The 12,469-nt window shown below is 38.2% G+C and overlaps 3 protein-coding genes across 3 annotated transcripts in view; all 3 read left to right on the top strand.

Annotated features, from left to right (window-relative positions):
• Positions 1–308: 308 nt before the first annotated feature.
• On the top strand, positions 309–4,000 carry LOC115007628 (uncharacterized). The gene is made up of 3 exons (XM_029430573.1): positions 309–1,180; positions 1,872–1,976; positions 2,544–4,000. The coding sequence occupies exons 1-3, from the start codon at positions 412–414 to the stop codon at positions 2,627–2,629; spliced, it is 960 nt and encodes a 319-aa protein (XP_029286433.1). The 5' UTR covers positions 309–411; the 3' UTR covers positions 2,630–4,000.
• An 863-nt stretch (positions 4,001–4,863) lies between these two features.
• On the top strand, positions 4,864–5,670 carry LOC115006969 (craniofacial development protein 2-like). Its single transcript, XM_029429601.1, has 2 exons — positions 4,864–4,870; positions 5,024–5,670. Exons 1-2 carry the CDS (start codon positions 4,864–4,866, stop codon positions 5,668–5,670), a joined length of 654 nt encoding a protein of 217 aa, XP_029285461.1.
• A 2,450-nt stretch (positions 5,671–8,120) lies between these two features.
• The window catches only part of psmd1 (proteasome 26S subunit, non-ATPase 1), a 39,547-nt gene continuing 35,198 nt past the window's right edge, over positions 8,121–12,469 (top strand). The window contains exons 1-6 of the mRNA XM_029429419.1: positions 8,121–8,317; positions 9,166–9,209; positions 10,286–10,359; positions 10,773–10,942; positions 11,221–11,429; positions 11,762–11,905. Of these exons, the coding sequence (XP_029285279.1) occupies positions 8,302–8,317; positions 9,166–9,209; positions 10,286–10,359; positions 10,773–10,942; positions 11,221–11,429; positions 11,762–11,905 (657 nt within the window). The 5' untranslated portion in view covers positions 8,121–8,301. The remainder of the gene's footprint in view (positions 8,318–9,165; positions 9,210–10,285; positions 10,360–10,772; positions 10,943–11,220; positions 11,430–11,761; positions 11,906–12,469) is intronic.

The following is a 12,469-nucleotide window of genomic DNA, read 5'->3' as shown; positions in this document are numbered from 1 at the left end:
TCCCTCTGGATAATAGTGTCTGTAAAATGACCTGTAATGTATTAATGTAATGTAAACGCATGTATTGTCATATGCACATTTAAAAAAAAGTTCCTGAACTCTGATTGTAAAAAAAAAAGACAGTTATAAAGGCATAAAAACAACTAAAGAACACTCTGGTATTGTTTAATTCACTGTGTTGTGTTTAACTTCATTATCGTGAAACAAGGCTACGTTGCATGCGGTCATTACAGTTGGCCCCGCCCACCAAACTGACCAGCCAATAGAGAACGACGCTGAGTCTTCGTACACTCTCCCTGCTGGTGCTCTTGATGACCGTGAGGACGTTTTCCAGGGAGGTGGCAGTGAGTGGCTTGACTGCTCATTGAAAGAAAGAATAAACGGAATCCGCGCAGACGTAGTTGCGGAAGGATGGCAGCCTTCATGGAGGACACGCTGCCTGTGGAGGAAAGGGAGTTTCAGAAGACTATAGCGTTGGTCGGAGGTAAAGAGAGGATTCATTTGGTGAGTGATGCCTGTATAAGTAAAGAGGTGGACGTGGATGACCCTGGATTACTGCAGGAGTTCATCCGTGACATGTTTCACAACAGCAGCCCGACGAGCAACAACGGACAGCTCCAAACCTCTCCGTCAGGCAGCCACGGCGAAACGGCAAGTGCAAACCCCATTTGCGGCAAGACTGAGACGAAAAGCAATGAAATACCTCTATTAGCGAGGCCCAAGGATTTGGATATGAGAGCCTGTCCGGTGGGAGAGGACGGGGAGAAAGAAAATCGGCCAACGTGCAATGGCAACGCTCAGAAAACAGCATGGAGGAGAGCAAACATTTACAGCCTAAAGCGAACTATAGACTCTCCTATCATCATATTCATCTTCAGACAGACATTTCTCAGCAAACGTTCCAACGAAATGTGCTTAAAAGAGACGTTGAAGGACGTAAAGGCACGCACGAAACGTGCCATAATCGCCAGACCAGCTCTGATTGGATTAATACGCACCAGAGAGGAGAGCGCCGAGACGCATCAGTGTGCGCAACTCCTGGAGTGTCTGATCCGCTCTGTGTTTCACAAACAGTCACCAGAAACGATATGGGTCGGCTGTTTCATCCCGAGTACAGAGGACAAAATGCTCAGCATCAAGAAAAACGCCTGCAAAGTTATATACTCATCTCAAACAGCAGGTGTAATAACATACATTTACATAGTTTAAATTGTTTTACACATATCAATCACAGCAAACATATTTTGCTTTTTACAAGTGTATAGTATAATGTAAATCTGTTTTTTTTTCCCAAACACATGGGTTTTTTGCTCAAGCACACGTCAGCAGAACAGATTTGTCAACATGAAGTTTGAACCGTGCTGTGTTTAGCCAGCGCACCGTGCAGATTTGATGATTCATACAATATTACTGGTACTATTTAAAAACACTTAAAATAAAACGCATTAAAGGGTAAGCCTACTGTACAGGTATCACACAAACTCATCTACATAATTATTACAGACAGGAAAGTAGTAATATATTTTGGAAATTACTCATTTAATTTAAAGAACCATAGAAGTAACTAAAGTAATGATGGATATTATAGTGATATGGTAGATACGTTTTAGCTTACTTATAATAAGACCATAGTTAACTCAGTAATGAGCACTGTAACAATGTAAATTCCTTAGGGAACACTGTAGTGATTTGTGTTAGAGCACTTCCCTATTTAGGTCAATCCACTACATTCACAAGACCACAAATTTTTTTGCACACATTTTTCTTCCCAGTCATGGCTGTAAAGGCCCTGGAACAAAAGGAGCATTCATGAAACAATCAGGCCCTTAGATAAGCTGCCAATTTGTTAAACGCTCATTATTGCCTTTCAGATAATACCAGGGATAGAGGGAACCCGCTTTTCTGGCCATTCCAATGTTTTCTCAGGGCTCATAGAGGAGACCAGGCCAACAACTCTTCAACCGGCAGGCAAAGAGGTAGCCGTATCGTCCCCAAAGTTCAGTTTGACTGACATGTACAGGCATTTTCATTCCCACAGGATTCTTTCAACTCTTTTCTTTCCTTCATTTATTCCAAATACCAACTTAGTCTTGTTCAGGGTTGACAGGGGACTAGAGCCCAAACCAGATTGCACTATATGGGCAAAAGGCATGGCTGAAGGTTGCCAGTCTATCACAGAGCCAACTCATAGACAAAGAAATGGTCACAAGAAGCAGAAGAGACCGGTTTAGCCTGAATACCAGAAGAGGTGTGGCCACCAAATATTTTTAATTTTGGTAAAACTGTCTTGCTTTTTTTTTTTTTTTCTCGGAAATGTTTTGCCCTTATTTTCATTGTCTGCCATCTTCAAGTGGTAATGTACTTTCTTTCTTTTTTAAGTTAATATTTAGGAAATCACTGACTGAAAGAAGCAGATAAGGCAGGTTGAAAGAAAATGTGGAATCTGGTAGTTAGCCATGACACACCTGGTCTCCCTGCAGCCAAATTGTATCATATTAATTTCACAGTAAGTAACAATGTTTTCATTGGGGATTTTTTGTTAGGTGACACTGGAAGTAAAGAGGAAGGCATCCCTCTGAAAACAATGTCCTTGTCTGCTGGCCCTCACGTGGATGGAGGGGACAGCTGATATCATGACACACCTGCAGCTGCAGGCATATCACAGCAGACAATCCTACGGTCTTAACTGTGAAGAACAAGTTTGCGTCACGGTGGGACAAAGCCTTACTACATGTTACAATTTTTCTTCATAGTGTTCACTATTCTCATTGCTGAGCCAACATGATTCTTGTCCTGAAGCAATATGTTGCTAAATAGTCAAATCTGTTGCCATCTTGCTGGTGTACACACTGTCTCTGATGTACAATTGTTAGTCATAAAGGGATTTACTGTGGACGTTTGGTTTAGTCATATGAACTATATTACATAATTTAACACCATTCTTTAAGGCCTGGATAGAGATTTATCGGTTAGAACATGTTGAAACTGCAATATGGCTAGGCAAAAGCAAAAGTACTCCTTTTAACATGATCAAGTACAGGGCTGGATTACCAATTGTCGTGGAAATTTATCATATAGTCTTCTTAAATTTTATCTTTATAGGGTTGTTTGGCCTTACAGTCACTAACCCTGTATTTTCTCACAGTTGTAATACACATGTCTGATGTCCCTGTGTCTGCTAGCGTTTGACAGACAGTAAGGCATCACTTTGACTATTGTCAGGCAATTAGAAGATAGATGCTAACAGGTGTAATTAACATGTGTGATGTCTCTGTGACTTTTGTTCCCATCTGGTACACAGAAATGTATATTACTTGATTACATTATATTACAGTTCATTTAGCTGACGCTTTTGTCCAAAGCTTTTTTCCAATCCTCATACTGATCCTCCCCAAGCAACTCTACTATATAAATGACTTGTGTTTCTTGTTACTCATGGTCAGATACGTGTAGCACACGTTGCAGGTTATCTGTCCTTTCAGCTGAAACTGATTTAATTATGTTAAAACACTTTTGACCGTTCATTAAATAACACCAAAGCTCTAACTCCTTTATTAGGTCATTGCTTGCCGGAAGGCGATTCATTTGTGAATTGCCACCACACCAACTAGCCCCAGAACTCCATTGCTCTTAAAAGGACCAGGTTTATTGTGTGTCATCTGGAATATACATCACCAAAACACAACATCAACGGACATATTAAGGGCCTAAAGTGAAGTCCTGTTTCATTAGTAGAGCCTGCAGCATCTTCTTCCTTTCCACCCTTAGACGACATAGAAGGTTAATCCAGCCATAGTTAAGCAATGTGAATCTTTTAATTTTTTCCTTGTTCATTTATTAGAATTGTGTGCCTTAGATGATTTCTATTGGCAATTGCACTACATTTGCAATAAAAATAGATGAAACCACTTTTTACTTTTTAAGTATTTATGTAGGCTACTGGTCTGTACATTCAAATATATGTGTAAATAAACATATTTAATGTTGTGCCATTGTGACATTCATTGTCTATTCTTTCAAACTAAAAGTAGTATATTGGGAGATTAGGTTAGCAACTGAGAATAAACTGCTGCCATATATTTACTTATATTACTGACATGACCTTGTACCATGTACCTCTCTTTTTATTTACCCATAAATCATATGTTCATATTTATCATATAAGAAATAGATGACTTTATTATCCATATAAAAAAAGGGAAATGTCATAAGTCGGAATATCACCGTAAGTAATAATAATAAGCTTTATTTGTATAGCACCTTTCATACAAGAATTGAAGCCCAAAGTGCTTCACAGCAAAAACCTAAAAATTAGTACATAGCACATTAGTACATTAGACATAGAGCATTTACAGTACAATAATCACAGTGTTGATATACATGAGTGTGAAGTACCATTATAAAAATAGCAGAATTAAAATAGTATAAAATAGCAGAATTAAAATAGTATAAAATAACATTGGAAATCATGCCCTATAGTTTCCCTATCTGTGCCGTACTTAACGACCCTCCTGCCGGGAAACCACATTCATCACACCATTCTTGTAAATGTTTTAAACTATCAGAGCCATATTTTCAAAGCATGAGATCAACAATGGGCCCCTGTGGCCTTTCAACTGGTTTACTCCCTTTGCTATCCGTTTCATAAACAAACCCCAGTTTGTTAAGTTTTATGAAATCTATCGGTTAAAGTCAGTTTTTCTCCAATAATATTCTTTAATCTTTCACTTTTCCACTAATTGTGTAAAGGACATGCAAACCCATTTATTCCGTGGTAAAACAGTCTCTCTCAGATCTCAGGTATTTTTTACATACACTCGAAGTTACCTTTACACATTCAATGTTAAACCAGTTATAGCAAAAATGAACAGTACAGCATGAAATCCTTTAAATTAGTTTAAAGTGGCATAGAGTAGCAGCATTACAATTTTTATGAAGAAAATCACCATTAAAAGGCTAAAGTAAAGAGATAAATAGCAGAATTAAAATAGTCTTTACAAAATAAAAGCATTTAGTAATTTAGTTAGTCACAGAGTGGAGAAATGCTGGTTCATCACCTCATCAGCGTGGCGAAACGAGGCACAAGCTGCCACTGGTGGAGTGGGGTTACTGCTGAGTTCTCGGGCGCGTAAGGCTCTCCTTAGGGTACACTATCACACCAACAGGATCCTTAGTGCTGACTTTGATGGCAACCCAGTCACAACTGTCATAGTCGTGTACTCACCCACCAATGTGGCACAAGCTGAGGAGGTGGAGAAGTTCTATGAGGACCTTGCAACAGCGGTCCGTGATATCCCGGCTCACAACTTCCTTGCAATCCTGGGATGCAATGCAAGGCTCGGACCGGAGGACGCACCTCTCACGTACCACAACTTCACTAACAGCAATGGCGAACATCTTGCCGCCCTAGTTATGGAGCATGAGCTACTAGCTGCGAACACCATGTTCCAGAAAAGAATGGGCAAGAGATGGACCTTCCAGGATCGGGCTACCGGTATGCAACGTCAACTGGACTACATACTAGTAAGGCGAAGGTGGAGAAACTCCATCTTGAACGATGAACCTTACAGCACGTTCAACTCTGTGGGCTCTGATCATCGAGTGCTCTCCATGAGGGTGAGACTGAGCCTCAGGGTCCCCAAACCAAGCCTGAAGACCCAGTATGACTGAAAGGCATTCTTGGCCAGCCCTGGCTCATCCATTTATTTATTGCTAAAAGACAGGTGGTGATGGAGTTAATAGCTGTAGTATCATTTGGTTCAGCAGAGATGTACAGCTGTGTGTCATCCGCGTAGCTATGGAAGCACACATTGTGTTCTCTAATGATGTCCCCAAGTGGTCGCATGTAGAGTAGGGGTGTCCAAACTACGGCAAGCGGGCCAACTGCGGCCCTTGGTCCATTTTTTATTGGCCCGCAGCAAATTCTAAAAGTCTAATGGAATATGGCCCAGATAGAAACTTGCGCTTGAATGTTTTGTACTTCTTAGTTCTAACACAGAAACACAGTTTTGATTTGTCAGCTAACTTAAAACTTCAAGTGTCAGATAAAGCTTGTGCTTTAGATGTTTACTGATTGCATGTGATGAGAGCACAGATGCGACAGACACCGCACAGCTGTTAATTTTCTTTGCGGGGAGTTGACGATAACTTTTGCGTTACTGAAGAGCTGCTTGGTCTTAGGAGTCTAAAGGCCACAACATAATTCGAGCACGAGGACTTAACCCCAGAGAATTTCAAGCTTTCCTGTGTGATGTCGATGCTGAATACAGGGACGTACTCCACAGTTCTGATGTGCGCTGGCTGAGTCGCGGCTCCGTGCTGCAGCGGTTTTATTCCCTGAGATCAGAAATCGATCTGTTTTTGAAAGAAGGACCGACCTCTTCATGAGCTGAGTGACCCTCCATGCTTGCCAGACCTGACATTGTTAGTTGATCTTACTGGTCATCTCAACACTGAACAAGAGCCTACTGTGCACATGAAAGCATTCTGTGTGAAGCTCCGTCTCTTTGAGACACAACTACACAACTTCAATGTTGCACACTTCCCCACTCAAATATATGAGCAAACATTTTCTGTTAACTGTTAACAAAAGCAGATTGAGAACCAAAATGACCGACAGCATCTCTGTGATGTCCTTCGTATCTCAAACATCAAACTTACTTCTGACCTGCAGCATCCTTCAGTCCAAAGTGCAGCATCACTGCTCCCACTGAGTGCAACCCTGTTCCCATTATAGGCGAGTTAAAACATATATTACACAGTATTCATGTTAATAAGCTACATTTTTCAATAAATTCAGTCAATTAAAGTTCATAACATTTTCTAACTAACGTTAGTTGATGTGTTAACAAGCCCAATAACTTATTTGTTTAACAAGCTTGAGATATATCCATCCCCATTTCCCCTCATTTCACCCCCCCCCCCCCCCCCCTTGATTTTTTTTTAGGCAATATACCTCAAAGTATGAGTGGCCCAGCCCTTCGTATATTTTTCTGTATGTGGCCCTCAGTGAAAAAAGTTTGGACACCCCTGATGTAGAGGGAGAACAGTATTGGACCGAGGCAGCTCCCTTGTGGAACTCCAAAGTGAACTCCTAACCCTATTTTTTCTAGTATTTTGCTGATGAATGGAAGGTTAGATATTGGCCTATAGTTGGTCAGCGTATTACTGTCTAGGTTAGGTTTCTTTAGCAAGGGTTTGACAACAGCTGTTTTGAAGGCGTCTGGGTAAGTGATAACCAATTTTTCATATCTTATCAAATGTAAACAAAATAAAAGTTTTTTTTTTTAAACAGCAAGTCAATATTGACAATAAATAATACAGATAAATAAATAAATAATATATATATCTATAAATAAATAAATAATATATAAATAAATAATATATATATAAATAAATAAATTATATATAAATAAATAAATTATATATATATATATATATATTATTTCTTTACATATTTCTTTATATATATATTATTTATTTTTATATATATAATTAGGCTGTAACATAATAAAATGTGGAAAAAGTGAAGGGGTTTGATATATATATATAAATATATATATATATATATATATATATATGTATAATTAAATACTTAAGGCAATTACACTTGCCCCAGAGCAGAGCCAATGACAAAGACACAAAGAATTAGTATACATTTAAAAAACATTTCTTCTTGTGCAAAACTCCAGATATTGTGACATATCATGACAATTATTTTTGTATTAGAAGGTGTGTGTCAGCTAATATTGGTAGTAGATATAAATATTTATTTAATTTTCAAACCAAGTTATTGAGGGTTTCTGATTTTCTATTTGAATTAATGAATGTGATATTTATCCATAAGTATGACGATATTGACCATAACCAAAGGAAAGGCAAAATAACTGATTCACGATAGACCACCTTTAGAAAAGCCAGGCCATAAATTGGATACTTTAAATTACTATATTTCCATAATTGCTTTTAAATGAGATGGAAGCTTGTAAGACAGTATTATATCACTACCATAGGGTATTACGAATGGATACAGCCTACGAGGATAATGGATTATAATATATGTAAGAGTAATTTTTAATCAGGCGTAAAAGAGGCCAGCCAACACGGAGGTCCTCTGGAAGGGGACTTGCGGCAGCATTAGACCTTAGACAAAAAGAAGGTAGCAGCGTCTGCGTTTGTTCTCACTATAGTGCATTTTCAGATACTACAAATCTTTTCTTTTCTTTATCTCCCCGAAATATCGCACGGAATTCCACCGTCGATACAGGATTGTGGGGCTGAGGAGGGAATTAAGAGCCAATCATGATAACATCCGCCGGTAAGTCGTAGAAAATGTTTTTATTTTGCTAGCAGCAACTTTAGCTAGCTGCCATTGATTTAGCTGAGTCACACGGCTAATGTAGCATTTGTCACTCAGCCGTTAACCGGTGATCGCTAATAAATCCACCAAAATGTTTTTTCAGCAAGGAATAAACCTTTGTAATGTGTCGTTGGTATGACTAGGTGACGATTGTAATCATTTTAAAGCTGTTTTAAATATAGGAATTAGTAATCAGTCAATGTAATGTCAATGCTAACAGTCAAGTCATCACTACACTGGGATCTATTCTTCAGCATTGAATTTCATGATTATATGTACAAGAATGGTTTTTTCATCCAAGAAATAATTCCATAGAAACACTTAATTACACCCTCTATATTCTTTATTTCCCTTTTACACCCCCACTGTCAGTGTAGTTGTGCAAAAACAGCTTCAGATGTCAACTTCTAGCGTGCACTTTCTGCTACAATATGTTTTTAGCGTCCACATTTGTTATTATGTTTTGGATATATAATTTGATGGTGTAACATTTAAATATAGGCTAGTCAAAGTATTTTAATGATACCTCTCAATAAGTTTTTTTTATTTTTAATGTGGAAACTCGTTATCAAGTGCACCTGACATCTTATGTCTGTTAACACATGATTATCGGCAAATACTGTATCTGAACATGTAAGACAAAGTACTAAACCCTCAGTTCGGCGTAATATGTTAACTTTTGTAATTCCCTAGACTTCATAAAAAATATATAGCTTCAGTGGCTTGTTTGTAAAAACATTTATAGGTATATTAAAGTGTAATAATCCAGCAATTACTCAATCAATTTTGTTTCTCTTTTTTTATAGCTGGAATTATTTCACTCCTTGATGAGGAGGAGCCACAGCTCAAGGTAAGAACTGGTTGGAGAGTGTCTGAATATGGCAAACTCTCATACAGGGATGATGTCATGTCATGTCATGTCAACTCAAAGGTCTTCAAGACAGATTACATGCGAGTGGGTTTTTTTTACAATGTTGTGAGAGTACCCACACTTAAGGACACTAGCTCCCCATGATAGTTTTCACAATAAGCCAGTAATAATGCACTCAAGCTCTCAAACCCATTTTATAATGTACTGTATGTCAGATTGAAGAGGTGTTTGAAGTGTGGTATGATGTTCTCTCTGTACGGAAAAAGGTATTCATAATCATGTTTGTAGTCTGTTTTGTGAAGTGCTACCCTTTTTACATTTCTGCAGTATAAAACTTTAGTAATAATACCATTTGAAGTTGAAGCTTGATACTGACTGCACCTTGAACTAGGAATGTGAATCTTTTGGTATCTCACAATTTGATTTGATTTTGATTCTTGGGTTCACAATTCTGATCAAATTATGGCATGAAAGCAGTGTGTATAAGATTTTGGAGTTTTTATATTTGAAAAGGTTATATTAACTCTAGCAATAATGTAAACACACAAAGGCGAAGGTAAGACAACAGGTAACAAGTTCAAGTTTTATTTGTCAAATGTAGGTTAACACACGGTCAACGGTACAATGAAATGTGTTTGATAGAGACAGCATGTCAGCTCAGCAGTCAAATAATAAATATTTATTCATGCTAAACTTGCACAAATTTTTACCAAATGTTTTTATTTAGTATTTCTCAATTCTCAGTGACTTTTTATTTCTTAGAAACTTCCCAATTTCAAAAATACTTTGAGCTACTTTGACTTGTTGTGTAAACTTGCTGTCCATCAGTAGAAATATCTAGGAAAAAAAAGGTTTTTAAAATTGGTTTTGGGGAATTCTTGTATGAATACATACACACCGCTACCCTAAACATGGTTTCCTTCATGGGCCCAAACTATAGTAGGTATTTAAACTAAGCTGACTCGTATAATGACAAAATTGCAGGGTGATTTAAAAAGTTAACATAGAAATAGAATGTAAATTATGTGTCTTCAACATCTGTTTTTCACTTGCAGGAGTTTGCGCTGCAGAAGCTTAATGCCATTGTGAATGACTTCTGGGCTGAGATTTCCGGATCTGTAGATAAAATGTAAGTAATGTAGTGATGAGCATTTACACTATAACTGACATAAGAATGTTATGTTAGGCAGCCATAAACTTCAGCTTAGTTTTATTCTTTCTAGGTCTGCAGTAGGGAGAAAGATTAACATTAACTCAAAGTAATGACACACTCTATGCAGACAAAATGTAGCAGTTCAGTGTGCCTCAATCACAGGTAGTGTACTGAATATTCTTCCAGCGTGTATAATTGAGTAGAGGGTTATTCAAGCAGATATCTACAGCCTTCCTAATTTCAGAGTTTGCTCTTTAGAAACTGCTCTGACGACAGAGAAAGATCATTTAGATGTGTGAATTTACATTCATAAGTTACACAAATATATATCTTTGAGGTCAAATCTTTCAGTCTTGTGGTCTATTTAACCATCTGTTGTCTACTCACAGCGAGGTCCTGTATGAGGATGAGACGTTTCGGAGCAGAGCATTTGCTGCCCTGGTGGCCTCTAAGGTTTTCTACCACCTCGGAGCCTTTGAGGAATCTCTGAACTATGCTCTCGGTGCTGGAGATCTCTTCAATGTTACAGATGAGTCAGAATATGTGGAGACCATCATTGGTGAGTGATCAAACAAAAGCACTTGACGACATTTACCTGACACACCTGCCTCTTTAGTGATCTTTTGACATGTCTGCTTTGAACCCCGTACTCTTGAAAGTGCAAAGTAAATAACTTGAAAGGAAAAAACAAATGTATTACCTTCAGCTTACAAACCAACCAGGGCTTTCCGGTGGTAAAAGCCAATACATTACATATGGAATATGATTCTGACTTAAACTACGCCATTGAATTCGGGAGTAAAATGGGTCCCCCTCTTTTTGTGTGTTTTCTCATAGCCAAATGTATCGACCACTACACCAAGCTGCGGGTGGAGAATGCTGAGCTGCCAGAGGAGGAGGAGAAAAAAAGCATCGACCCCCGCCTTGAGGGTATTGTCAACAAGATGTTCCTGCGTTGCCTAGACGATCACAAGTACAAGCAGGCCATTGGCATCGCCCTGGAGACCAGGCGGCTTGACATGTTTGAGAAGACCATCTTGGAATCGGTCAGTTATTGTCTTTCAAAGCTGATTTGAGATTAAAATATCCACTGCGAGCTTTAATACTAACCAGAATAGCGCTAAGTCTTGTACAAGCATACTTTGCATGATAATGCCGCAAAATGTTGACAGAGATTACGAGAATCCCTTTATTTATATACAGTTAATGCTTGTCTTGGTGACATTGACTCATTTCACAGTACATTACTTGTACAGGCATAATTCTAATACATTTCTACTTCAGATTTTGATTACTGCTGTTGATTGTACATGTTTAATGACCAGGAAGAAAAAAACAAGTTAATAATTGTTACTTTGGTCTTTCTCCTCTCGTACAGACTGATGTGAGTGGCCTCCTTGCCTACAGCCTGAAGGTGTGCATGTCCCTGATGCAGAACAAGAAGTTCCGCAACGAGGTGCTGAGGGTTCTGGTCAAGCTCTACATGAACTTGGAGAAGCCTGATTTCATCAATGTCTGTCAGGTAACAATCAGATCCTCAAAACACTTTATGCATCCCCTCAGTGTAAATATAATAAATATGTGCAGTCACTATATAGCATAAGCTTTTTGATTAACTGAGTTTACATTGTCTTCATCACAAACTGATTTGTGAGGATACTTTTAGGGGACAGTTTCCTTGTGTTTTTAGAATTTGCAATTTGCAATTATCAATAGTTTTATTATTATTTAATTGAACCAGTAATTCAGCCCTAATGTGTTGTCTGGTCATTTTAACGTGTTCTTTTACACTTACTTTAACTTATTTACTACTTCAATAGCTTGCAGTGTTTGATATTTATTCTGCTGATTCTGCTATAATGTATACTCAGTTGCCAGTTTATTAATTTCACTTAGCTAAAAGTAATGCAGTCTAATAAACCCCTCCAGCAATAATTCTTAATAATTTACCTAAATTGGCAACTGGGTGTAGTTTGGTTAGTTTAGCATGAGTTCATCAGTTTTATACTCAAGATGACATCTCGTGTGTTTGCTCAAGCGTACCAGTATTAGCTCTGAGTCATGCAGACAGCTACTGATGTGCTTC

This window comes from Cottoperca gobio, chromosome 4, assembly GCF_900634415.1.
Source record: "Cottoperca gobio chromosome 4, fCotGob3.1, whole genome shotgun sequence".
Lineage (NCBI taxonomy): Eukaryota > Metazoa > Chordata > Actinopteri > Perciformes > Bovichtidae > Cottoperca > Cottoperca gobio.
The sequence above is the reverse complement of the archived record's forward strand: the minus strand, read 5'-3'. Positions and strand labels throughout refer to the sequence as shown.

Coding starts and splice junctions, on each gene's coding strand:
- LOC115007628 (XM_029430573.1), top strand. CDS start 412: ATGGCAGCCTTCATGGAGGACACGCTGCCTGTGGAGGAAAGGGAGTTT. Junction 1,181..1,871: donor ATACTCATCTCAAACAGCAG/GTGTAATAACAT, acceptor ATTGCCTTTCAG/ATAATACCAGGGATAGAGGG. Junction 1,977..2,543: donor TTCAACCGGCAGGCAAAGAG/GTAGCCGTATCG, acceptor ATTTTTTGTTAG/GTGACACTGGAAGTAAAGAG.